The following is a 26,679-nucleotide window of genomic DNA, read 5'->3' as shown; positions in this document are numbered from 1 at the left end:
TGTGCATTTTGTATGATTAATGATTATGCGCCCACAGTCTACTTCAAGATGCCTTGGTTAAATAGTTAAAGAGTTCGTACTTACTAAGAAAATAAGCATCATAAATTAGAGTTGGAAGGAAAATTAATTTGAGCAATTGTTTCAAGTGAAGAAATCTTACTTCAAAATTCATGCTTTGAAATGTTTACTCAAGTCACACACATCAACTAAAATGACAGCGTTATTTACTTTGACAGGGTAAACGTGACAGCTGAATTATTTTCAGGCAGCTATAATTACAACTGTATTTATCATGAATCTATAAATTTGATTGATGTTTTTCAAATAAGAGCACGTTATATAGTATTTAACGAAGGCAAATAAAAAAAATACCTTTGAATAACTCCTTCTGCACTCCAGTTTTTTTCCTCTTCTTTCAAGAATTCCTCTCAAAATGCCATCGGGTGGAAGTTGTCTAAATTAATAAGCACTTGTTTCACGTTCTTAAAAATTTCTTTGCATCTCAGTTTGATGTACAGCTTTATTTCCTTTTAATTATTGCTATAGTTACTCTGTTTGTAAAGAGCTACTGCTGCTTTGCGCATTGTGAAGGTGTTGAATGTAGCTGGGTGAACGCTCATTAATGGACGGCGTTGGACGCTATGCTCACTGCTGATGGCTTTGCCCTGACAGCTCTTGAAGTAAAACCAAACAGGAGTCCAGATAATGCTGAAACGTCCAACCTGCAGGTTCTGCTGTATGGTTTGATTTAGCTCCCAGTTGGCTACATGGCTCCTGGGGAAGCACAGGCCATTGGAAGCTGGATTTGCTTTCGGTGACGATGGATTTCCATGGCAGAAATCTTCAAGGGAAGGGGCGGCACTGACACAAGGTGCTTTCTCCCCTGCCCTGCAGAGGCTGCCCAGCAGTCTGGGGGGGAACAGGGCTGTGTTGATCAGTGGTTTGGCTGAGGATGCGGGAGTAATGATTTTTAAGAAAGCCCTGCTTGGCTTCCTGTTTCAGGAAGACCCTCAGCAAGGGGTGGCAGCCCTTCCCTGAGAAGGGCACTATTTCTGATCCTGTGCAATGCAGCTGATGCGACTGTGTAAAAAAGGATTCGATCACCCTGTTGTCCATCAGCTGGAGAGCATCAAGCCCTACGTGCCTGTAGTCTTATCACCTCTTTGACCGCCGTGTACAGGAGGAGTAGCTCTTAGGAGGAGGTTCACAAAAACATGACGTACCTTCAGGTCATGAAAATGAATGATCTGATCATAAAGGGAATCTGATTTGGAAGGAAAAAGCAACAAAGCATGGCCCATGCACCCTGTTACTCATCTTCGAATCAAGAGTTCTTAATTTAACCACCTGTTTGGTTAAAAATCGCTGTGTGTTTATTTATAATATGCGTGGGTTTTTGGTAGGATCTTGGTAAGAAAACTTTGTAGTTACTTCACAGGGCCTTCTAACTTTATGTTTTGAAGCACACAATTAAAATGTAAAGCTTATTGCTGTTGTTGAAAGTGAACATATTAAATATTAATAAATGCACTGATAATTCTATCTCATTTCCAGTCTAATTGAAATGATATTAACTTATATATCACTTTGTATATTCAAAGTACTGTACAAATATTAACTAATTAGTCAAATTGTTATTTTCTGTGTAATCATCTGTGGAGATAGCAGAAATTAACTTTTAATAAACCCAACCCTTTTATTTAGTTTAATCCTCACATTTGTGCCTGTGTTCAATGCACCTGTCTTCGCTGCTGCCTTTTTAACCTTTACATACTCTGCCCCTTCATCCGTTTATTCACCTATTGCATACTTTCTCTGCATACTAAATTCTGTCTTATCTGCAGTGAAAATAATTTTTGTGATATTTGCCCGTTATCTAATACTGTGTGGCCCTTACGGCTGTTTGAAGATCTTAGGCACTTCTTCAATAGAAATAAATAAAAAAATCCGCTTATCGTTGTTAACACTTGCATTTTACTTCTTTGGCTTACTCTATCTTTAAATTGAGCTGCTTTTTACATAAAAAATACTTCTTCTCAGTTCCATAAAGTACTATCTGTTAAAAAACCTATTTGTGATGAACTTCAGAAGAAGTAAAACTTCATTTAGAAGGAATTGGAATAAAAGGCCAGAATGGGTTTAAAGCGCTCATTTTTGAGGTGCGTGTTTTTTCTGGCAACATTTTTGGTGAAGGAAGACAATACTTGGACGAAGGAACTGCATTTACCAGGCTGGGTGAAGATGCTGCAGGGACTTTCATAAATGGGGTCCTTTGCTCATATCCTGGGGACCCAGCTACAGCTCTTTCAATGACTGTGTTGGTAATTTTCTGGAAAATTGAAGATTTATGCATAGAGATAAATGTATTGCTTGCAGCTTTTCTTATTTTTTTTTTCATTTCTGCAATACATAGCTCACATAAACTTCATGTCCAAGCTCCCAGTGCAGTCTCAAGCCGGGTAGGCTTCTGTGAGCGCAGGCAAGGTGAGGAGCAGGTTGATACGTGAGTCCAGAGTCGGGATGGGAAGAGAAGGTAACAGGGATGCTTGTAGCTGCGAGGTGGCTGTGAGGTTGAGTTTTGCAGAACACCAAAGCCGAATCAAGGCCAGGACTGAAGGGAAAGGCGTGAAGAAGTCTGCGTTCAGCTGTGATCCAAGTAAAGCCATGCTAAAATCCTGTGAAAGGTATCTGATGAATTAACTGTTCCATTCAGGTGATAAGTTGTAAGTTGTAAACCCACAGTAACTGGAACACCTCTAATTTTGTCCTTACCTTTAGTAATGAGATACTCATTCATATAGGCTTTAAAAATACCTTTTTTATATTGCTGCAAGTATGTGTAAAATTATATATGTGTATAATGATTACATATAAGGAGATTACGCTTCTCTATTTATATACTGGTGGATACTTGAAAACTTTTTTTTATGTCATGTAGGAAGCATTTAATAACTATTGCTGATACACATTCTCTATTCAGTATCACTTCTAGGGTATGTGTTTACATACTTCCATAAATAGTTCATGCATAAACATTGTGTGGCTTGGAAAAAATGAGGAGAGAAGAATAATGCAATAGACTGTTAAATTTGTAGTATAAAAAATAGCAAAGGTTTGCCACATCAGTGCCAATTCTGAACTTCTCTCCATGAGCGAGTGCACAGGTTTAGAGTGGTGGGCAGCACTGATGAACGTTAAGTTAAAACAGTGGGGATACACTGCAGTATTTTGGTACTTCACTAAGATACAAAAGTAAATCCCCTACTTTTCCAGAGTTTGCAAATGTTGGAGTTGTCAAATCAGCTGATCTATTACTAGAATATTTGTAATTGATATGACAGTTAAGATTATGTAGATACCACATAAGTTATTACTTAGGGTTTTAATTATATTGTTAATTTGGGAAAAATCAGGGGAATTTAATTACTACCATCAGCTTATCTTGCAATAAAGTTTTTTCATGTATTTCTGCTATTTTCTGTTCTTTTACATGCTTTGTCACAGCCCGCCACCGCAGAATTTCAATTAAACATTAAAACTGCACACAGGAGTCTTTTTTTTCCTTAGCTGTAGATTGGATTCATAAGTCTTCACTGGATGGTATCCCTGAAACAAAACAGAGTGAAAAAAACATTGCTCGTAACTTCAAAACAAGTGACCCATTTTCCCTTATTGGGAGCTAAATTAAGTGTGAACAGAATCGGTTTACTGTTTTGTGCACAAAAGTGCTTTATCAGAAGACGAGGTGTGGTTTTGTCCATAAACGGATAGAACAAAAGCCGTGGAAATTTTTGTTTGAAAAAAAGGGTTGGGGTTAGGGGCAGATGACACCAAGCTCTGGAAAAACTTTTCTCCCAAAGGAATTTGCTTGAAAGAGTTTGCTGTGAGAAACTGTAAGAGGAGGGTTTATACTGGAAGTTGAATCTTAGCCTGAGCTGTAGTGGTTGCCTCTGCTTCGACTATAAATAGAAAATACTTGTCTGCCAAATTTCAATTTTTAGAGGCCTTTTGAATCTGTGCCAAGGAAATAATATCTTAATTTGTATATCTGTTTATTTTCCTCCTTCTGTGCATAACTTGAAATGGCAACGCTTATTAGATTTTTTTAGATTAATGAAAGTGCAAAATGAACTTGGATACCATTTTTATGTGGAACTTAAAAAATAGCCCGTAGCTATTTTTTTTTCATGAGGGCACTCCCTTGCCCCTGAAATTATTGTGCTCATAATTAAGGTTGCGTCAGTTTTTCTTAGCTGCCAAACTAATGTTACCTGGTTTCATGCGGTGTAGACAGCTGCGTACATCAGTTTGTTGCCTTGGTGGCATGTGTCCAAACACTGGATAAAATTAAAGAAATGTTTAAAAATATGTAGGCAGGATATCACTCAATATAAAATGTTGAGGCAGGCAAGTGGTTGGCAAACACATATTTATTTATATCAAGTTAAAGGAGACAATGTTGAGTGAACAGCTCGCTCTCCCACAGAGATGATGCTCAAACTGTGATCCTGACCATCAAGGACGGTTCCTCATTTCAGGAGGAAGGCTAGAGCCTTGTGGTTAAGACCGGTGAGAAGTGAAGAAATAACGTGCTGCTCTAAATTTGGGCTTGCCACTGGGCTGTGCCTACGCCGTCACGCTGGCAGCCCTCACTGCCAGGTGGTCAGCCCTCACCCCGTTTGGCTTGGATCAGGACTGAGGAAGAGGAGGGCATGGGCATGGGCATGGGGCTGGACACTGGTGGCCGGGTCAGCCGGTCGAACCATGCCGTGCTGTGGGTTTGAGCTCCTTGGTAGCACCAGCGGCAAACAGGACATAGCTCTGCCCTGTCCTAGTGCAGATGCACTGAAGGTCTTAGGAGAGACCCGTGCTGCCGTTTCAGCTCAGAGCTGAAGCTGGCGCTTGAGCCGAAGCTCGTGCCTGGTGCCAGCACGTTGGCTCACCCGTGGGCTAATGTCTGACGGGTGCAGGGTACGTGACGTGAGTCACACGACACGGTAGACAAGGACAGATGGAGCCTCAGGTGTCTGCAAGGAGACGTGCGTGGGGTTAAGTGCTGAAACCCAAGCACGGTCATCTCGTCCCCAACCTTGCTTCATGAGCGACTGGTTTTGCTTACTGGTGTTTTCTGTGTTGCCCTGCATGCCTGGAGCTGTTGCCGTTTTGACTGGGCTCTGGGTCTGGCTGCTCCTCTCGAACCTGGAGCAAGCGTGGGATAAACAAACCGGGAGTCTTTGCCAAAGTGCATGTTGGCTTTTTACAGTGGGAGGAGAATAACATTTTAACTAGGCGAGGCTGGTTGGGAGGAAAAGTCTTGCTTAAGTGGGACTACCTGTGAGTGCATGATTCATACGTGGAGAGATGGATGACTACAGCTTAATGATGGTGACTGGGAAGATCCATGCTCCTAAAATGATACACGGGTTTGGCATTAAGTGAATCCTGAATTAAAATAACAATAGCAGTGCCCTAGCCAGGTTTTCCTGCTAGTCTGATAGATGAGGCTCCCTCCTGGAAGGTGGGTAGTGCATGCTGGAAGCCGGTTAATGCTGCGAAAGATTTCTAGTCTGTTAATTAAAAGCTGGGTGCTGCTGCTGCCAACAGCATCCTCCTTGCCTTTCCAATTTGATCTGAAAGGCAGGAGGAGAGAGCTGGTCCCTGGTACTCTGCAGGAAAGTTTCGGGCTGTCAGTCACTCTCAAATACATGGCTAATTTGTGGCTTCGTGGAGATGCCTGCACTCCAAAAGCAAGACTAGGTTTCAGAGGCTTTCTTCTCCTCAGCAGCACTAATTCTGGCCGGCATAGCCGTGCGTGGGCTCAGTGTGCTGCTTACTGTTGGTTTCATGTAGAGCTGCCCAGCTCTCCCTGCGCATTTCGTGGCGTGAGATGCTGCGCATGGCCTGTGGAATGTGCTCCGGGAGCAGGGTGCCTACAGGCAAAGTGTCCTGAGGGTGCGGCATGCCTACGTCCCTTTGTATGGGCTGGCTTGTCTTGCTCCTCAGTTTATGAAAAAAGAAATACAGGTACTGATAAGGATATCAGGAGAGAGTGTGGCCCTGTACTCATGGCTTTGACCCTGGAGTTGGTTGGAAACTGAATTTCTGTGCTAGAGAAAATTCCTTCTTTGGAAGTAGTTTTGTTGCAATCAGAGGTAAAAGAGAAAACCACAACTGCATTTTGGGGGGGAGAAATGCCGAAGGGTCCTGTGCTGGGAGTACTGAATCACCGTTTTTAGTTTCCTAGCTTTGCAGGTGGAAGCTGTTCTCAGCTTTGCTTCCTCTGGAAGATGGGAATATTCCAGTGAAGCAGCTGCAGACCCATCATGGCCATTTTCCCATGGAAAACGTTGATATTATTAAAAGGGCATTTTCTGTCAGAAAAGTGTTCTGCCAGACATTTCCTGACCTGGCTTTGTGCTTAACCCTTTGTCTCGCTTTCTCCATCTGTAAAACGGACGTGCTCATTCTCAACCACCTGTATAAAATGCTGAAATTTGTGGATGAGGTTATGACAACATGGTCTCATTTAAGATTCAGTTCCTTTGAAAGATTCAGCTGCTTTCATGGCAGTTCCCCATGGAGCTAGTCCCATCTCTCACATAGGTAGGGACTTTAAAAATGCGAACATTAAACAAATACAAAGTATATTATTGTAAAATGACATGAATTCATCTATTTCATTTGTGCAATGTGCAGACGATCCCTTTATTTTACTACTGCTTCTGCGTGTCCTGGGAAGATTACCTCTTGTCTCTCTTCCAGTCTGCTGAGGATATGTTACTTTAACATTTGCTTTGCATAAATTAATCATGCTAACATATCAGGAATATTTTTGAGCATACTGCCGAACTATAATGGCAGATATTTTAGTTTGGGAATCTGTTTTGTTGTTGTTGTTTATAACAAAAGCAATAAGACAGGAGGAATGAGCTGCGTTTCTCGTCTCAGTTTTGTCAGTCTATACTTAATTGACCGTAGTGGCTGCGGTATTTCTGTTCAGTCTTTTTTCATCAGAAAAAGTGTGTGTTACATACTCTACTGAATCAAAAGCTAATTTGCGATATGAAAAGATACTTTCTTTGCAGCAGATGAAACAATTAGTATCACTTCAGTGTTAATGTATTCTGCATTTGAGCCAGAGTTTCTACAGATGACATGTTTATTCTGTAACTTAGCAGTTTGACAAATTTTGTTACTTTTAAAGAAGTTCTTAACGTTGTTATGGTAATGTACTGTATGCTTTGGTAGATTGACAGAGTTTGAAGACACACCAACAAGTCAGCTAACCATAGATGAGTTTATGAAGATCGACTTGGAAGAAGAATGTGATCCTCCTTCGTTTACAGCTGGTCAAAAAAAATTAAAGATACAGCAGGTGAATGCTGAATCGGTTGCTCTCTGTATGTCTCTCCTCTCTCCTCCCTCTGTATATTCCTTTTTGAATCAGTTAATACGAAATCCTAACTGACCAGCCTTTGATAAGGGTTAGTTACATTTATTTTGAAGTTCTTAAGAGAAGGGTGAGCATTAGTGCATATGATACCCATTAACTAAAGGATATTTTTTTGTTTTACTGGCAAAGGGATAGCTTCCCAGTTAAAAAAAAAAAAAGTTGTTTTTCTCCTATATCATTTTTGCTCCCTCCTCTAGAGAGGCGTGCTCTTTCAGATAATGTACCTTCAAATGTAGCTTTAAACGTCCCCTGATGAGGGATCGAAGTATGTCTGCTATCTTAGCCAGCCGCTGCAGGAAGTACAGAGTCACTGCTCTTGTTAGTGCAGATCAGAACGTCTGGGTGGCCGAGTGAACAAGCACCAGCTGAGCTTCCATGGTTTGCAGGTTACCAGTGTGTGGTGCTTAGCCCACGACTGCTGTATTGTAGATGAGGGCTCAGCACACTCTGCCCAGATGCTCTGCCATTTGCAAGCTGATGCAGTTAAACGAAGCACTGTTATCTCCTTTATGCTTGCTTTCCTGCTGCATGTGTGTTTCCCTTCTTGGGTCCTGACCTTTTTCCAAAGCATCAAATCTTTTTGTCCTTACAAAACTGGAGGCTCTCATATGACAAGTTAAGCTGAGCTTGTGGCATGGAGGTCTTGAGTAGCTGTTCTAGCATCTGCACTTCTCTTTTATGGGCTGTGTGCACTCTTCCACCCTGGTTAGCAAGGATCGAGGTTGCAAAGGTGTAAGCTTTGTAATTGGATCAGAAACTGTGCACTTTTTTTAAGGTGATACCCGTGGTCAGGAGAAGTACCATTGCATATAATTTTTTTTTAAACACATACGAAAACAATAACCCAATTGCTTTAATGAGACTGCTGTTTTTTTGTGTAGTACAGCACCTGCTTCCACAGAGATTAGCTCTCATGTGGCTTAATTTCTTTACAAAGCATGAGCTAAAGCTGGCACCAGAGGAGAAGATTTTACTACCGTCATAGCCAAGTCTTACATTATTAGTTTTTCAGGGTTTTTGTTTTTACTGTTCTAAATATGCTATCATTTAAAGGTCTGTAGGCATGTTTGTGATGTCTCAAGAGCCTGCCAGGTGCTGTAGGTCAGTACTTCACTCTGCCATCACCTGTGTGCTACGTCTGGCCGGGGCAGAGCAATTTCAGCGCTGTCCTTGCACTTGCTCACATCTACAGGCACAGTCATAGAGTCTTGACTGCTGAAGAACGGGGCCTTTTATCTGCAGCTTGCCAGAGCGAAGGTCCCTTTTGAAGTATAGAGACGGGTGAGATAACATTTGAAGTCAGTCAGTATTTTGAAACTTGTCTGTCTTACCTGTCTGACACTGTAAAGTAATTTGAGTTGGGATTCAAAACCTGCTTATTGCTTTTAAAATACCCTACAATTCTGTGTCTCTATATACAGTTCACAAATAGTACAAAGTTGGGTTTTTTTAGTAATTTCACGTTTCTTTTGTTTATTTTCATTTCAGCTCGAGAAGGCGTTATCAAAAAAGCTGGAGGATTTTGAAGGTATAAGTTGTGTTTAGTGTAACGTATCACTCATTTTTTCAAAATTACATCAATGATTGCTGAGTTTTATTTTCATTTCAACACCACAGGTGAAATATCGAGCTATCAAGATGAAATAGAGATTGAATTAGAAAACAGTAGACCAAAAGCAAAAGGCGTATTTGCAAATTTCACTAAAGATGGTAAGTCTATAAAGAGTTGTGACTACTTAAGTAATAACGGGTTCTGATCCTGCAGGCAGTATGAACTTTATTGTGATAAATGTGATCATATATATGCTTGCGTAGTACAAGATCTCTATTGCGTTGGGGTTCTCTCTGCCAATTAGTTGGTTCAAATATCAGTCTTCAAAACAACTACGTTGTTCATTACAGTGACAGTTCATTAATGATTTCAGTTGTTTTTCTTTCCTGGTGCAGTATAGGCTTGGCCCTGGCACCTGAGAATGTTCCTTTTCATCACTGAAAGTGCAGTGGACCAGTATCTAGACCCTTCTGTCACCAAATCCCCCAGTTGACCAAGCGATACGGAAGGGCTTTGTGCAGGTTGAACGGGCTATTTTTCATTTGTAATTATACCAGTAAGTAGCCAGCTTCTCTCGCAAAGCCCTTTTACCTGCCATAATTTGATAACACAATACTTCTATTTTAAATGATGACTGTATTCACAAAAGTACATTTTAATAGCCAAGGTAATGAATTTGAAGAGCATCTGGAAACTCCATGTATTCATACATTGTACTAAAATATTGTGTATTTCTTCTACAGATTTTCTCTAAAGATTTTTATTCTTTAAGTGAGCACCTCTCTATTTATTTAGTTTCCATAACAGATGGTATGCAGTGATCTGTTGTTTTTTTTTTCCCTTACAGATTCTATAGAAGATAATACCTCTAGCGTACTTGGAGAGGAGGAGGCAGAAGATGAGGAACTGGAAGCAGCTGCTAATCACTTAAACAAGGACTTTTATAATGAACTTCATGAGAAGGATAGAGTAAAAAAAATTGAAGATGGGGAATGCAAAAATGGAAATGAAGCTCTTGTAAGACCACCTGCACTGGAATCCTTGCTCGGCCCGCTCCCCACTGCAGCTAGTCTTGGCATAACGGAGTCCATAAAAGAGTGCATATCCACTAAGGACCGAGAGCCTGGTGAGTAGGAGATCAGTTCAGCTCAGAGTGGAAACTGGACGCCTGCAGCCAGTTGTGGGTTTGTTGTGTAATTTCCATGTATCTTCATGGTTACTGTGGTAGCAAATTCTGTGAATCACTGTAACATCGAGGTACAGGAGCTGTGAGGCTGGATGAGACCAGAGGTCTTGGTTGTTGATGTTGGTCGTTGGCATCTGCTCCTTAGGAAGCTGCAGGAAAATCTGGAGTGCCTAATTATTTCCTGAAGCCTGAGAATGTGTCTCTCTTAGTCGAGTAGATTTGCAGTCATAGGATAGCTGATGGGCATATTTCAAGCCATGCAGTCTCAATTAGGAAATTGGAGGAAGCGGATTCCTGTAAATATGACTGGGGATTAAAATCCAAGTATGAGAATTTTAGATCAAGGCAGACTTTCTCAGGAGACATTTTACTGGAGTCAAACATGATGCAGTCTGTCTCTCTGATTGAGAATCTTTGCAAATGGCAAATATTTAAAATGTTTGTAAGAGGAAATAACTAGTTGTATGCTTTTTTCTTTGATACGAACTTTGGTGTGTGTTTTGGTGGTTTTGCTCCATTTTTCTTGAAACTCCCAGATCTGTCTGTAACATACAGCTCTGTATAGTACAGTGGGAGCAGGACTGATCAACTAAGGAAGCCAATTCTGCCAGAGCCATTAAGGCAGACAGTACTGCAAACAGCCAGCCGTCCAGGCAGGTTTGTTTGCTTTTTCTTACGTGTGCTTGAGCTTTATGGAGATGGCATTTTTTTAAATTCCTTTTGCATCTTAATGACTCCGAGAACGGAATATATCTAAAGGGCATTTTATTCTTTTCTTTATCGCAGTTAATTTTTCCATCATAAGACACACCTGTCCGAATCTGGTTTGTCAGCTTACTTGGGGGTCAATGCAGCAGAACATTTTGTTATCCAAACTCTTCTGATGCTAATTTCTGTTCAACAGCACCTACTTATAATAAGGTACTCCCTGCCTCAGTAGATGAACTGAATGCACTCAGATTCTTATTATGTTAGTGTTCGGCTTCCAGAAACGTAGCAGGATGATTGGACGTTTATATTTTGTACAAACGAAATCATGGAGAAACGGTTGAGTGGTTTTGGTTTTGTTTTAATTACGATTAAGAAAATGGATGGCTTGTGGCTCGTCTTTCTCCTGGAAATCAGCGGTTCATGTCGAAGAGAGGTCAGTAATGGCCAGAAGCTGTTGTTGTCTGGCTAGCCAATGATCTGTAAAAATGAGTTCCCGGTGATGGACATTTCTCAGCTGGCATTGCTATTGACCGTTTTAATGGACAGGCTGAAGACTGAGTTTAAAGATGAAACTAGGCTGGTACAGCCAGGTATGTTCCTCTGAGTCGGGCTTCAGGCAGGTGGGCAGGAGAGTGCATGGCTGCTCATGCTATGGCTTGTCTGCATTTGCTGTTTGTTTTCTTTCCAAAGTGGAGGATGTGCCAAATGAACTGAATTTCAAAACCAAATAGGTTTCAGTATGTTCATTCTCTTTTAATGCATCTGAGAAATCATTGCGGGTGTTTGAACAAGAACTTATTTTCTTAACATGGTGTGAAGCTCATATGCCGAATTACTGTTTTGGTTTTATTTTGATTGTAGATCCTGCCTCAAACTCCACCCCCCTACCCCCCCCACCCCCCACCCACTGACTCTGCTAATTTATTTTAATCATTTAAAAGTTTCATGTTAAGTCAGATTCACTTTGGTTATGTCTGTACTGCGGGGTGGTCGTGCTGGGGTGCAGTTCCCAGTCTCCGAGCCCTTGCCACGTGGTGCCTGCGTGGTGTGGGTACGTCACGGTGTACGTGTACGTCATCCCCCCAAGGACCTGGTTTCCTTCAGGAAGTCATCTGGGTTCAGGAGCAGTAACGGAGCCTCGATGATGATCATCCAAAGATGATCGGGAACCAGGTCTAGCAGACAGGCTGGGAAGTACACCTGACTTGCAGGTGGCATGTTATTACACAGAATAAGGAAAGCCTCTTGTTAAGATGCCTCCCGTTGGTCACCTCTGTATCTTAGCTCTGAACCCCAATGAAAACTAGTATGGATGTTTCTGTCACCTCAGGCAATGATGTCTTGAGTTCTGCCTCGTAGCTCTGGGAAATCTGGGAAAGGTTTGTACCTGGAGGTAGTAGTTTCTTCTATCAGGCCAACTGGTATAGTTGTAAAAATTAGACAATTTCCAGGTTTCTGGGCCCTTCTTCAAGTCTGAAAAAGAAATGGCAGTTTTCAAAACTAGATATAGGATGAGAGCAGTTGCTCAGAGTTTAATTTGAGATGGCACAATTATAGATCATCTTGAAACAAAAGTAGTTGGTACCTGTGGAGGGAAGAGGGAAAGATCATTGTCGTGGTTTAACCTCAGTCGGCAACTGAGCACCACACAGCCGCTCGCTCACTCCCCGCGCCCGCCGCCCCCCCCCCCCCCCCCCCCCCCCCCCCCCGGTGGGATGGGGGAGAGAATTGGAAGAGCACAAGTGAGAAAAACTTGTGGGTTGAGATAAAAACAGTTTAATAATTGAAATAAAATGATAATAATAATATAATAATAATAATACACAAAGCAAGTGATGCACAGTACAATTGCTCACCACCCGCCGACTGATGCCCAGCCAGTCCCCGAGCAGCGGCCCCCCCGGCCAGCTTTCCCCAGTTTATGTACTGAGCATGACGTCCCATGGTATGGAATGTCCCTTTGGCCAGTTTGGCTGTGCCCCCTCCCAGCTTCTTGTGCACCTCCAGCCTTCTCAGTCGGTAGAGCATGGGAAGCTGAGAAGTCCTTGACTAGTGTAAGCATTACCTAGCAACAACTAAAACATCGGTGTGTTATCAACTTTGTTCTCACCCTAAATCCAAAACACAGCATTGTACCAGCTACTAGGAAGGAAATTAACTCTATCCCTGCCGAAACCAGGACAGTCATAAAATTTCCTGAATTTATCCTGTGTATTTGAATTTAGTTTAGTGCAATTTATATTGTGAATCTCAGCTGGCCATAGGTTTGCTATGGTATTTCATGTTCCAACACCTAAGTCCATTGGAGAAAGGAGAGAGTCATGATAACATTGCACCCTTAAGGTGATGTTTTGGTCCTTCTCCAGAGCTGTGTAAGTCATAAACCAGGAACTTTTCCCTTCTCTCAGCCCTCTCCAACCCTGAGTCATCTTCTGCTGTCTGGACCATCTGGGTCAGGCTGGGCTGGAGACCTTAGTCGGGATGATTTTGTATCTCCTGCTGGGCTCCACGTGTTGTTGGATGGGTGTTTTACATCCAATCAGTGCAACGGTTGGAAACGGCATGCCTGGTGCTACATGGTGAGGATTCCCAGCAAACCCTCGTGGTGATATGCTGCATGGTTGGGCAGGTGGCTATTAAGTAGGAGCTCAGCAAGCAGGTGCAGTTATGTGCAATGTTTGGCCTCCTTAAATGCAGGGTATCTCCTCTCCTCTCTGTAATGGCTTCTCTTCCTCAAAAAAACCTCTGCTGTAGGTACCTTCTACAAAGTCTTTTCATTTGGCTTTTGCATGTGGTAATTCAGTTTATAATTGCCTACATTAGCTGCTTTGGGAAATCTTCCACCTTTGTGCTACAGTGGCTGCAGCAACAGCAGAAGGTTTCTCACAAATTGCTTATGCAGATAAGATTTAGGTGCAGAGCCCAAGTATTAAGAAAAATTTAGTGTATTTTTGCTCCACTTACAATTGGTGTTTGGGCAGTGTGAGCTTGCCTATATGAATGTTTTATGGAAAGCATAGTATTTTAGCAAATTTGCATTACAAAGAGCGCATGTAACGTACCGGGTTAATGAGTCTGAGGCAGTAAAGTGCTTAGAATAAACACTACGTTTGACTGGTTTTTTCCTACGAAATGTGTTAATTTGCAGAGACATTTAAGCTGAAATCTGTTTGAGTCTTTGCAAATGGCTTCTTTCTTATTCTTCATGGTAAAAGTGCTTTATAGTGAGATCTCAGTTTCAGAGATGGAGAGTGGGTACGTCAGTCTGTCCGTTTTCCTGGCCGTGCAGCATCCCAGCATTCTCCACGCTCTACATGCTCTTTCTGATTCTGCAGCTCCTCAAAACAGGGCACCGTTTCCTTTAGGAGATTGCCACGGTCGAATATCATGGACTCCATTCTCAAGAAATAACATTCTTTGGTGTAAAATTTCCCTTCGCAATTTATTTTATGATGTCCCTTTTATACCACTTCAAATAATCTGTCATCTTTCTTGGTGTTTCTGTCCTTCTGATGTTTGCTGGCTGTTACCCTGTCCTTCCCATGTCACGCTGCTAGGCTGTACACCACCAGTTCGCTGCTTCTTGCCACATAAATCAAAAGTTGTAAACTTAATTCTGGCCAGGGCTAAAAGTGAGGAAGGTCTGATAATAACAGAGATAAAGGTAAAATACAGGGTGTAAGTTACCAACTGACTTTATATAACTTCCCCTTTGTAATCTAGGTAGTGTTTGAGACCTGATTTAGTTTTTGTTTTGAATCAAAATTCACATGCAGTCATTTAGGGCAGTAGTTTCAAATAATGTATGTGAAGCGGGTGGTAACACGCTCCTGCACGTCCTCATGAAAGTAAGCGGCTTTTGCAGTGAGAAATCACCGTGCATGTACCATCTTGTGCTTGGTTAGGCACCCAGCTAACTGCATTCGCTGCTAATTTCAGAAAGAATACACGAGAAAGGTTTTGTGCTTGTTCATAATTAATAGCTTGCTCATTTATTACTCCTTGTATTTATGCCTCCATTACTGCTGCAGGCATAATCTGACATGGGCTGAGGTTGAATTGGGCTGCCATTGATTCCTGTGGGTGTTAAAGACCCCATGCAGACAGCGTTCATTGATCGAATAGTTGTCGTCCCTGTGTACCAGTGCTTTTCAACTTCTTACTCAAGGAGGATGTGAGAAGCGGCTAAAGATGAAGTTATATGAGGCAGGGATGGGCTCACCCTCCAGGGTCTTGCTCTTTTCCTCCAGATTTCATCCCCCTCACCCTACCAGCTGCCAGCTCCCACTTCATACTTTGTCCTGGCCCTGGGGCTTGCCTGATCCCTCCGTGAGCAGACTCAGCTCCCTAACCCAGCGAGGAAAAATGCATGCGTGCATGATCCCCCCCCTTTTTTTTTGGCAGCAGCAGACGACCAGTGCTGGCAGCACTGCGGGCAGGGAAGTTTGCAGAAACGTGACATTTCTAGCAAGGTCTGAGCTGCCCTGGAAGGATGCCTAAGGGCCCACAGGCTGCAAACGGCTGGAGAACGGCTGCTGGCAGTGCGTGTGCCAAGGAGGGTTGTTCGCCCCATCCAGGAGCCCCAGCCCGGATTGCTGCATGGCGGGGGGCAGGCTCACTGCTCTTGCCGTTGCTGCTCCATCAACGGATGGGTGTTCACCTCCTCTGTGTGCTGGTTTCTTCTTCTAGCATCCTCCTTTCTTCCTCAGATTTTGTCTGAGTACATCAGTGCCAACTGTTTGAAAATATATAAATGTATACATGCATATAAAAGTATACAAAAAGATATAATCAGTAATTAGAGAGAACATTATGAAGCCCTATTAAATCATAATTACTGCATGCATGAGAAATAAAGCTGCTGAGTTTAGCGCTAATTGTGTTACGTATGCGAAGTACACTTGGTCATCAGTGTAAGCATGTGTGTCCCCATCCTGATAGCTCTTCTTCTGTCTCTGGCTTCAACAGCGCAGTTGCTTTTGTGGTTTTAAGCCCCACCTGTGGAAACAAGCAGCGTGTGTGACCCGCTTGTGTGATGCCTTTGGAGCACTTTGAGGGTTTGATCTTTGTCTCCCTGTGCCGTTTGCTCTTCTGAAAATATTTTCTGTGGCAGGACTAGCTCTTTCCCAGTTTTGAGACCTAAGCAATAAAAACCTTGGTACAAGCTAATCTTTCTAATCTAGCCTCTGTATGCCTATGTTTGGCAGTCTTGATAGACTGTATCCCTGATTGAGCCTTCATTATGCTGTTAATGAGATGTGAAGAGCTTGCTGCAGCCAGCATGGTAATAGGAGACCACCAGCTGCTTTGAATGCAGTTTTTTGATACCTGAAGTCTTGGGTATGAATTACAGATGACATGATTTTCTTATTTGACTATGTATGTCACTCTCATGAGTATTGCGTGTACATGTGTTACTCCAAAATCTTTGTACACTTTTTTTCATGCAGGATCTTTGCATTTCATTAAAGCATAGGAATGCTATAAATTCATTCCATATTCATGCCGTGAGTAACTAGGAAGGTTAAGGGATGAAAACTAATCATATAGTTTGGCTGAAAGATTTCCAAACAAATCTAGAGAGGAGTTTTGGAGAGAAACCTGCAGTTTGTTAGAGCCATTAGGGAGATAAATTTGAGTGAAAGCATAAGCTGAATCATGTGAATACATTTTTAGAACATTTGTGGATGTTTTAGGAATTTTCCAGGGGGTTGGTTTATCAACAAAGATACTCCTTATAGGAAAATGTGTGTTGTTTTTGTCAGAAGTCTTGGTCAAAGAGAACTGCCCCAGACTAATGGATGCTGTGGCTGGGAGAAGGTACTGGAGAGCGGGGTTCAGGTACAAACGGAGCAGATCTGTCTCTTAAACGTCCCATGTGAATGAATGCCCTTAGCCCCTGGCTGACCAACTGGCTGTCCTGTTATCCCGACTGTTTCAGGGGAGGAAGTCTCTTTATCCCCTTCTCTCCCCTCCTTCTCCTTCTCCTTCTCCTTCTCCTTCTCCTTCTCCTTCTCCTTCTCCTTCTCCTTCTCCTTCTCCTTCTCCTTCTCCTTCTCCTTCTCCTTCTCCTTCTCCTTCTCCTTCTCCTTCTCCTTCTCCTTCTCCTTCTCCTTCTCCTTCTCCTTCTCCTTCTCCTTCTCCTTCTCCTTCTCCTTCTCCTTCTCCTTCTCCTTCTCCTTCTCCTTCTCCTTCTCCTTCTCCTTCTCCTTCTCTTCCTTCTCCTTCTCTTCCTTCTCCTTCTCTTCCTTCTCCTTCTCTTCCTTCTCCTTCTCTTCCTTCTCCTTCTCTTCCTTCTCCTTCTCTTCCTTCTCCTTCTCTTCCTTCTCCTTCTCTTCCTTCTCCTTCTCTTCCTTCTCCTCCTCCTCCTCCTCCTCCTCCTTCTCTTTTTTCTTATTTTTTGTTTCATAAAATTCTGGTCTGGAATGGGAAATGTTTTAAAATCTTGAAAGCTTTTCCAGGCTTGGATTTTTTTTGGCCTGACTCCTGCCTCATCCTGACGGCCAAGTGGGCAGTGGGCAATGTGTCTTTTCTGTCTTGAATTCTTCCAATAAAAGCATGATGGAAAATCAGTTTTCTTTTCAATTTGAGTAGTGTAAAAGCCTTACATTGCTCTTTGATGAGAAGGCTAACCTGCTGCTTAAGGCATCATCCTCCCTTGCTTGAGGAAAAAAAGGCAAAAAAGCTGCTTTCTCCTCTCTTGCTGCTTCAGCTGGCTGCTGGCCGCAGGCTCTTTGGAGAAGGAGGTGGCAGCAGGGCTGTTTCTCCAGTTTAGAGACATGCGGCTGGGAGAAGAGCGTGAACGTGCTGAACGGGTGCTCTGGTGCGTCATTCTGTGTGTTGATATTTGACATGTATGTGCTGCTGCATCGATACTGCTTTTTAATGGAGCAAGGAGAAGCAATCAGTCTGAGCAGGTTTTTATGCATTGTTTTCCCTTGCGTTGAGGGGAAGTCCAGGTCTGGTGTCATCAGCTCTGCCTAGGCTTAGGCTTAAGGAGGTGGAAATGTCCAGGAGCACAGAGCCAGCCAAACAGGGAGAAAAGGAGAAGCTCAGTTGGGGCTTTACAAATGGTCCTTTTCCCGTGCCTAAATAGCAGAATTACAAAACCAGTTGTTCCCCAAATACTAAGGGAGGGTTGTGTTTCATGGTTGTCTTAGATGCCTCGGCATTTGTAGGCGCCAACCTAAGGTTTTCCTTCTGTTGGGGCTTCTTTTCAAGGTTTCTTCTTGTCTGCACTCCTAGCATCTGAAAAGATGCTGGTTCTCAGTGTGGGAGATACTTTCAGGGGCATTTATAATTGCTCCTGTCTTTCTGGGGGCCGATTCTCATGGAGCTTGTGGAAACGTAACCATCTAAGGGATCACTGCCCCGCTCCTAAATCTTGGTTGAAATACGCTGCGGATTAAGACAAGACTTGGGGAGGTGGTGTTGGGGGGGTGATGACGCAGACACCTACAGGCACACAGGAAACCTGGCTAAAAAAACTGAGTAACTTCCCTGCTAGTATGAGATTTATATGATACTTCCTTTTCTGCACCTGTCAGAATTTGAGCCCATTAATGCTCACAGTTATTTGGTTAGGTGGCCAGTTTGCAGAAGAAACGGACATTCCTGCCCTGCCCTTCTGCCAAAAAGGAAGAAAAGTCTTTCACCAAAAAACTCAACTGAAAACTGAAATTGTTCATTAGAGAGTTGCGGAAAGTGGAATGCGTGGAGGCTACGGAGAGGACGTTAAATTGGCATGGAAAGCTAACCACTCAGGAGGATGTTATTTGAGCAATTCATCACAGTATCTGAAATGTCAGGAGTGGAGGCCTGGGTTCAGTTCAGGGAGGCTTCACGGTCTCAGTTGTTAGTGAGAATAAAGACTTATTAACCTAGGTCAAGGAGCCACAAAACGTGCCCTTGGAAGAAGGAAATACAGCACAGAGGGATTTGCAAGGCTTAGCTACTTTGGCTTTAATATGATGGGTAATAAATCCACGTGCAGTGCTGTGGTGGATCCTGACCACGTTGCGTTTTGTCTTGCATCTTCTGAAAAAGCTAAAATAATCCTCCATTTAGTACTTTATTTTCTTGTGGTACAGGTTCAGCTGGTAAAGGCAATACCTGCAAACTGAAAATCCACCGAAGCAAACCCTTTAAATGGAGTACTGCTTCTGCAAGGTTTTAATATTTTTATGTAGCAGTTTGTTGTTTTGCTTTTGTTCGGTAGCTTTGAATTTAGTTTGAAAAATTAATTTCTATATCCTCTTAAGGATTAACTTCATCACACCCCTACACACTTCATCTGTTTTGTTTGTTAGTCTGAAATCCGTGGGACTGTTACAGTAGTCAAGATAAACGTGTATGCATGGGTTGGACTACGGCTTGCGTAGATGACCCTTGTAATTAGGGATTTCAGATACAGCACTACAGACTGTTGATGAAAACAGTCATGAGTTTAGCCTTGTATAATTGTAGTTTGACATTTTTGGTTTGCTAAATGCTTTCATAACTAAAATGGATGTATTATCCAATAGAGGAATAATATTAATGTTGACACTTGGCAATTAAAAACAATTTTGGAGACTGACTTTTACTGCTCCTGATTGCTTTTGAAATAACTTGTTTTTCAATGTTACTGTAGTATTGGTTCATTTATTAGGTCTTTTTTCTTGTGTGACAATGAGATAATTGCTATTTATTTTTTATCCTGTAAGCAATTATAATCGAAGTAGCCAAATATAGACTCTGCTTTGACCTGGAATCAGAATGACCTGTCAACATGAGGCTACTGTACTCTTCAGCTTTTCAATTTATTTTTTTTTTCTGTATGTGCTCACCAGAATGCATTCAATAGGGCTGAAAAAATCACGTTTAGAGTTTTCGGTGTTCATTAATTACAGTGGTGCAAAGCCATAGAAACTGGCAGATAAGACCAACTTTGGGTTGGTTATTAACAAAAATCGTGATCCTTTATCTAGGATTGTGTGAACTGTGTTGGGTCAAGAGTGTCTGAAGCGGCCGGACGAGGAGATGCTGGCAGGCTGCGTGGGGAGGGGTAGTTGCAAATTAGGGGGTGAATTGCAAAGAGTTGACTCGGGATTTTTTGCAGCTGAGTTCTGCTAAAAGGAAGCAGAAAATACTTTCTTTTACTTTCAAAGTCAGCAGTTTAAGGTGAGGCTCAGCTTTCATATTGAAACGTATGTCTACGCCTAAGATTGTAGAAGTTGTTTTCTGTAACGAAAGACCTGGACATTTACAACTGTGTAGCAGAAATAAGGGAACGAATATGAAATGAGAGAGAGTAAATAATGCTGTAAGTAGTACCAGGAAAGAAATTCAGAGCAAGAAACAAGGCTCTTGACATAGGTATAAATGCAGAAGCCAGAAGTAAACAGCTGTACAGTGGGTGGAAGGATACCATTTTTCAGCAAATTCACTACCTGAATGCCATGTTTGATTTAGTTACGGTGGGGAAGCCACCATGTGCTTACAGACGGGAAGGAAGTAAAACGGTGCTCTGTGACTAAATCGTTAACACTTATATAGGAACAAGGCAGGCGAATGACTGATTTTGGAAGTTATGCTCAATGGCCCTTACTAATTTCCTGCTAAAGGTAAAAAATGCAAATCCACATTACCATAGAAGTCATGTATTGAAATGCAGCAACATTCATATCAACATGAAATTGTGTCACCGGTGGTGGTATTGTATTCTGTCAATGTTTTCATTAAATAAAACATACTTCAGTGAGAAGTTGCTTTTCCATAAAGTCTCCCTTTGCACTTCAAGCCAGAGTTTTTGCACTTAGTTGGAGCACTGCTCTCCATGCAACCACCATGTCTCATGGCTCTGTAGCTGCTGCAGAACTAACACGAAGCTCCTGTGCTAAGTTCTTCCACAAGAGCAAAGATAAAATCCCTGTTTTGTACTGCACTGTTTTGAGTTTATCCTCCAGTTTTAATGCGGAGCAGGTGTGTTGGGATGTGATGTTACGGTGTTGGTTAAGAAGTTGGTTGGTGTGGGGCTGTTGGTTGAGGTTAAGAAGTGTCTTGCCTTATTGGCTCATCCCCCTCCTATCTGCTGGCGTTAGTGCAGGTGTAGTCGCCTCCCTCACCTGGGTCTGTCAAAAATGTCACAGGCTCGTGCAGCCGTTTTTAATAACAGCGTCATTTTGACAGATGCGTGTTAGGGAATGACGCCTTGATTGGTACAGCAGCAGGTGGGAGGGAGGGAGGGGGTACCTGCCGCGGTGGGAAGGGGCACAGGGCTGGGTTGCTGGGGGCAGAAACCAGCTCCCCCAGTTCAGCTGGGGTTGGAGGAGTGCTTTGGACCACGTCTTTGCAGCAGCAGAGAACATGTATTTTGGAGGCTGAGAGTGGCATTCATGCCTGCACTGAGGTATCGGTGCTGGAGAGGTTTCATGATCCGTCAAGTGAACGGGAATGGGCAACTTCAGATATGCTGTTGTCCAAGATCATTTTATATGCAGGGTCTTTGTACTGGGAGTAAGACTGATGCTTGAAGTTCAGCTCCAGAAGTGCAACACTTACAAATCTGTGAGCAATGAAGAAGTTTGGTTGAACAAGGTGAGGAGGGAATTCAAAAAGGTACGCTGAATTCTCTCCTGAAAAAAGCCTGCTTTTAAATTTAAAGTTCATTGCTTTATCTCGACTTTCAGAAAGCTCGCATGAAACTTTCTTGCCTTTGAAAGCTTGATATAAACTCTTGAAGTACTTTGACTGAAACAGAAAATTTAATAGTGAGGCATTTTGAACGTGGAATGATGTTTGTGGATGAGTAATTTAAACAGGTACTAATACGAAACGGTGTTGTACTTGAAAGGCTACAATTGGTATACACACACAAACTGGGTAGAGTATCACTGGGAGCAATAAAATGTAGGAATACTTCAGACTGCTTTCATTGCAAACAATTTTTATGGTATGGCCTGTGAAACAATTGAAATGCAGAGAGCTGGCACATCACTAGATTGATAATTCCTCCTGCTACTTACAACTTACTCTCGGTACAGATGTCCCCAATTCTTTCTTTCTATCACATTATAGTTTCTTGCCTGTTTCAATTTCATGCCTGCCTCAAATGTGGCATTTTTTGAAATTGTGCCTGCAATTTTTTTTTTCCCCTCTTTAAAAGTTTACATCAGATGAAATCTAGCTGCTGTTTTTTATCCTAAGGTTTACACTTAAACTTTTAACAAGCTCGTTTTTAAGAACAGTCTTTCCTTGAGAGAGCACTTGGCTGATCCATCAATAATTATGTAGTAATAAAGCAACTGTGTAAAAATGGCACCTACGTGCCGAACACATTGGTTTGCAGAGCCACTGACAAAGATGAATGTTTATTACATTTTACTACTTTTGGTTCTGCAGATGCAATACAGCTATTTTCTTTTTGACGTAAGCATCATGAAAAGTAATTTCCAATTGTGGAATGTTTATGATAATAAGGATGTATAACTAGGGAGAGCCCAGACTGACTATCAAATACCAGCATGAGTTTGCAATGCTGGTAATTTAGAAAAAAATAAACAAGAACATTTTTTATTTTATTTCTTTGCTTAACAATTCTTTTAAACAATCACTGGGACAGAACAGACAGGGAACCCTACAATGTCATGTAGTTACTCTTCTGAATTAATTGCTATTATATTAATTGTTGATTCCCCCAAATTTGGCAAGCTTCCTCATTCTCCTTGCTGCATCCAAAGATTTCTACTTTTAATTTTGCTACAATATGGAGAAAAATGTAGTGTCTAAAAATAACACGGAAGCCTGAAATTGTTGTTCTTGTTTCCTTTCTTTTTTTTTACATTCCAGTATAATTAAGGCTGTGATTTAGATGACTTTGTATTGTTCAAATCTGTCCTCGTGTTTTGGGCAAAATGTGGAATAATGTAGTCTGTAAGTTTTTATGGCCGGTAGATATGCAGTCGGTTCGGTCAGTCAAGCTGATTGACTGCAATCACCACTGCAGAGGTGACATTGTCTCTTGGTAGCAGCTGAGAAATACCTTGAGAATTAAACTTTTGTAGATGCAGACACTGGGATCCCTGCCTCCGCAGCCCCTGGCATGGCCTCCTGGTACTCCTTCACTGGCTTTCCCTGCGGTGATGCCGGTGGGTACGGATGCCTTGGCACAGCCGCGCTGGCTGCCTGTCAGAGGTGTCCTAGCTATAAGGTGTTTCCATCGACTTGCAAACCTCTTCTGGGCAAAGGCCAAACGTCACAGGTTCTCTGCTGTTGCTGCCAAAAATAGTGATTTGGCCTTATTTTGGGTCTGTTATGCCCGATTTAGAGTGAGGGGTGCATTTGGTCCTGCTCCCAAAAGGCCCTCGAGTGGCATAGCTCCAGCTTCATCCCCTTGTTCACTGGGAGCGATGGCAAGGTTGAGGTCCATGTGCCTGGTTCATCTCAGCGGGAGGTGAGGAGCTATTCCTGGGGGCGATGGCAGGGTTGAGGTCCATGTGCCTGGTTCATCTCAGCGGGAGGCGAGGAGCTATTCCTGGGGGCGATGGCAGGGTTGAGGTCCACGTGCCTGGTTCGTCTTGGCAGGAGGTGAGGAGCTATTCTGCAGACCAGTTTGCTGCCACAGCCCTGAAGTCTTGTGGCAACTTGTAGCTACGTCAGCAAACACTTTCAACCCAGATCATTCATTTCAGTTGGCAGTTGTTGACAGTAATGTTCCTTTGCTTGGCTTTATTTTAGCATTTAAAGATTTTTATGTTGATTTTGATGGCATGAAGAGAATGGGAGTGTTTTGTCTGGACTTTAGTATTCTCTGCTTTGTCTTGCTAGTAAGATTCAAAATCTTACTCTTTCAGGAGACAGGGCTTTTGTCTGTGCACGTTGGTAGCTCTTCCCTCATCCATTCCTTCTGTCAGCCCATTATCCTGGGCTTATTTCACTGCACTGTTAATGGTGCTTACGTCTGCTGTGGAAAGAGTTTACCTAGTTAAAACTAACGTAAAGAACCATCCATCCTAGTTTTATCTAAAGAAGTAAAAGAAATAAAGGAATAAAATATAAATAAACATCTGTTCCGTAGGAAAGGATAGTAGGTCTGAATTTGAAATCATGATCTGGTGGGTTGGGTTTCATTTTGTAATGAAATAGTAAAAAGTTATCCAAAGCTTATTTTCAGGACATACTTTACTGTTTTCAAAGAAATCAATATTGCATTTAATGCTGAATGTGTTTAAATGAATTGGTACATGAAATGCACATCCCTCTCTCCAAATGGGCTGTGGACACGTAGTCATGTTTCTGAGAATTGGTGCCATAATACAGTATGTTATGGTGAACTTAGATTAAGCCTCATGGGAAAGCATCGTTATTCGGTTAATTAAAGAAGAACAACTTTGATACTATGCCATATGCTGTAAAAAAAAATGGGTGCATGGCAGAAAGAGCCATGAATCCTTTTAGTGTGTGTGAGGCTGAGCCATGATTTGTGACTTTCTTCTTGCCTCTGCAATACCGTGTTAAGTAAGAGGCCTAATATATTTAAATAAAGAATTAATTACATCTAATGGGATGCAGGACCTTATCTTTTCCAGTGCTCTCTTTGCAACGTGTTACCAGTCTACCTGGTTTTCAAGACTTACTAAAATCTTTCCAAACTCATCACTTTGCTCTGCATCTAATCAACATTTAAACAGGGTCTTTTGTGTGCCTGTACCCCGGAGAATGGCAGATTGGTGAGAAACTGTAAAATCAGCAATGCATAACCTAGCTAAAATGACATATTAAATATAGTCCTGTTACTATATAAACTTTATATACAACAGTCAGATGTTGAGATTAATCAGAATGACAGGTTGTACAAGCATATGGCTGGCCTTTCTGATAGCCATTAGCTTGAAAGGCCGGCTTTGAAACCGGCTCCATTATTTATAGGTGAATCATGCTGCTGGGCTTTGTCGGGAAAAGGTTATTTCTCCAGCTCCACTGAAACCTCCTGTGCACAGAAGTGCCTTTTTCCACCATTCCTGAAGAATAAGGCAAATTATTCTCCAGGAACTTCTCCACAACTTTCTTCTTTTGGAAAGTTGTGGTGTCGGAGGGCATTCCAGCACTGTAATGATGGATCTCAAGCATATGGAGTACACATGCTAATTATGCTGTGCTTATGGTTCAGTCTATCCAAATGCCAAGGCATTGGGGCCTCAGAGCTGCTGGAGGCAAAATGTTAAAACCCTTCACCACTGTCTACTGCACATCTGGGAGAAGGTTCGCTGCAGTCCCTAAAATGTCTGGGGAGAGGAGGAGGAGGAGGAGATGCACGTCCCCTCAAGAAGTTTGCTGCAGTACTTGTGCTGTCTGCAGCAGGATTGTGCTGCAGTTTGGCCAGTTGACCAAGCGAGCCTGCTGTGCTCCACTGTCACCTGGAGCCACGCAAGCAACGCCTGTACTTTGCAGAGATCCTGATATGCTTCATATAGGTGCCCGAATGGACGTAAAAATGCCTTGGTCCCTGGAGCAGGGCTCATGTGAGCTCTGTTTGGGTTCAGAGCAAGACAGAGAAATACTTGACCACCTACCTGTTTCTCAGCCTTTAGGCATGGTCAGAGACAAAAAGCACTTCATCTAACAAGAAACAGCACAACCTCCATGATTTTTATTTAAAAGGATGGTCTGCACTGGCTGCGGCCATCTGTTGCATAATGGACTGATGCTCTTAACACAGATCTGCATTTCTGTAGCTGCTACCTTTTAAGAATTCAAACCCATGTCTGTTATTTCCAGGGTTGTAAACCCCAACTGTTGGTCCTGATCACTGAACCAGAGTCAGGATCTTACATGTGTGATCTGTCTCCACTCCACGCCTCTGATAGTCCTGGCAGCATAAAACACTGCCCGGTGTCTGCTCTGAATCCAGCCCCCATCCACTGCAGAGGCTTTCTCCTTTGGGCCAGGTTCCCACCTAACTGCTTCGTTTACAAACCTTTTGCTTTTTGTAGAGGAGCTTCTGCTCTTGCTGGTTATTCTACTGTAGTAATAATAATAATAATAATAATAAAAAACTTTTACCTTCTCTTTCCTCTCCCCATCTCTGTAATTCCCTGCTTGCTATTTCTCATTAGCAATGAAGGAAGGAAGAAGCTGGGTAACAAAATGAGAAATTTCTTACCCGATAATTTTCTTTCAGTTAACAGCTTCTCACCATTCAGCCCGCCCGGACAGCGTGGTAAGTGGCCAGGATACAAATTGATTTTTTTTTCTCTAAATAAAGACTCGGGTATATAATTTAATACACTATATTGTGGTGTTGTCTTAATACTAATAATTGCCTGCTGAAGCATTTCGGTAGTGCAGGTGGCTTCTGGTGGCTGGTGCTGAGCTTGTCGCCAGATCTACCATAGACCAGATCTGAACCTCAAAGGAGGGAGTAGAAGTTAGCCCACCTTTGCTGAGAGAAGGAAAGGGTAATTAGAAGAAAATTGTAAGTGGAAAGTTCAACTCATTCCTCTTTCTCACTCGTCTGGGTGAGTTATTTTGCTAGGCTGTTTTTAACCCGGAGCAGCTCTTTGGTCCAGACCACAGTGCTGGGAGCAAGAGGAACACTGCTTCTTGAATGGGAGAGCTGACGTAGGCCAGGTTAACATGGATGTGAGTCTGTGGCCTTTGGAAGCCCAGTGCTGGCCTGTGTGTCTGTCCTGGAGGTGGGGAGTTGTTGGGTGGGAGTGCAAGGGTAAGTGTGGCAACTCTGACGGGGCAAGAGATGTGTTGGAGTTAGGCTGGGCTCTGGTTTGCACTCCTTCATGA

The 26,679-nt window shown here is 42.5% G+C and overlaps 1 protein-coding gene across 1 annotated transcript in view; it reads left to right on the top strand.

Annotated features, from left to right (window-relative positions):
• BRF1 (BRF1 general transcription factor IIIB subunit) overlaps positions 1-26,679 on the top strand; it is a 175,403-nt gene that overhangs the window by 90,710 nt on the left and 58,014 nt on the right. Inside the window, exons 8-11 of the mRNA XM_076345599.1 lie at positions 7,249-7,375; positions 8,942-8,981; positions 9,071-9,163; positions 9,853-10,131. Of these exons, the coding sequence (XP_076201714.1) occupies positions 7,249-7,375; positions 8,942-8,981; positions 9,071-9,163; positions 9,853-10,131 (539 nt within the window). The remainder of the gene's footprint in view (positions 1-7,248; positions 7,376-8,941; positions 8,982-9,070; positions 9,164-9,852; positions 10,132-26,679) is intronic.

Source organism: Aptenodytes patagonicus, chromosome 7 (assembly GCF_965638725.1).
Source record: "Aptenodytes patagonicus chromosome 7, bAptPat1.pri.cur, whole genome shotgun sequence".
In the NCBI taxonomy this organism is placed as follows: domain Eukaryota; kingdom Metazoa; phylum Chordata; class Aves; order Sphenisciformes; family Spheniscidae; genus Aptenodytes; species Aptenodytes patagonicus.
Note: the sequence above shows the minus strand (reverse complement) of the source record. Positions and strands in the feature narration are given on the sequence as shown.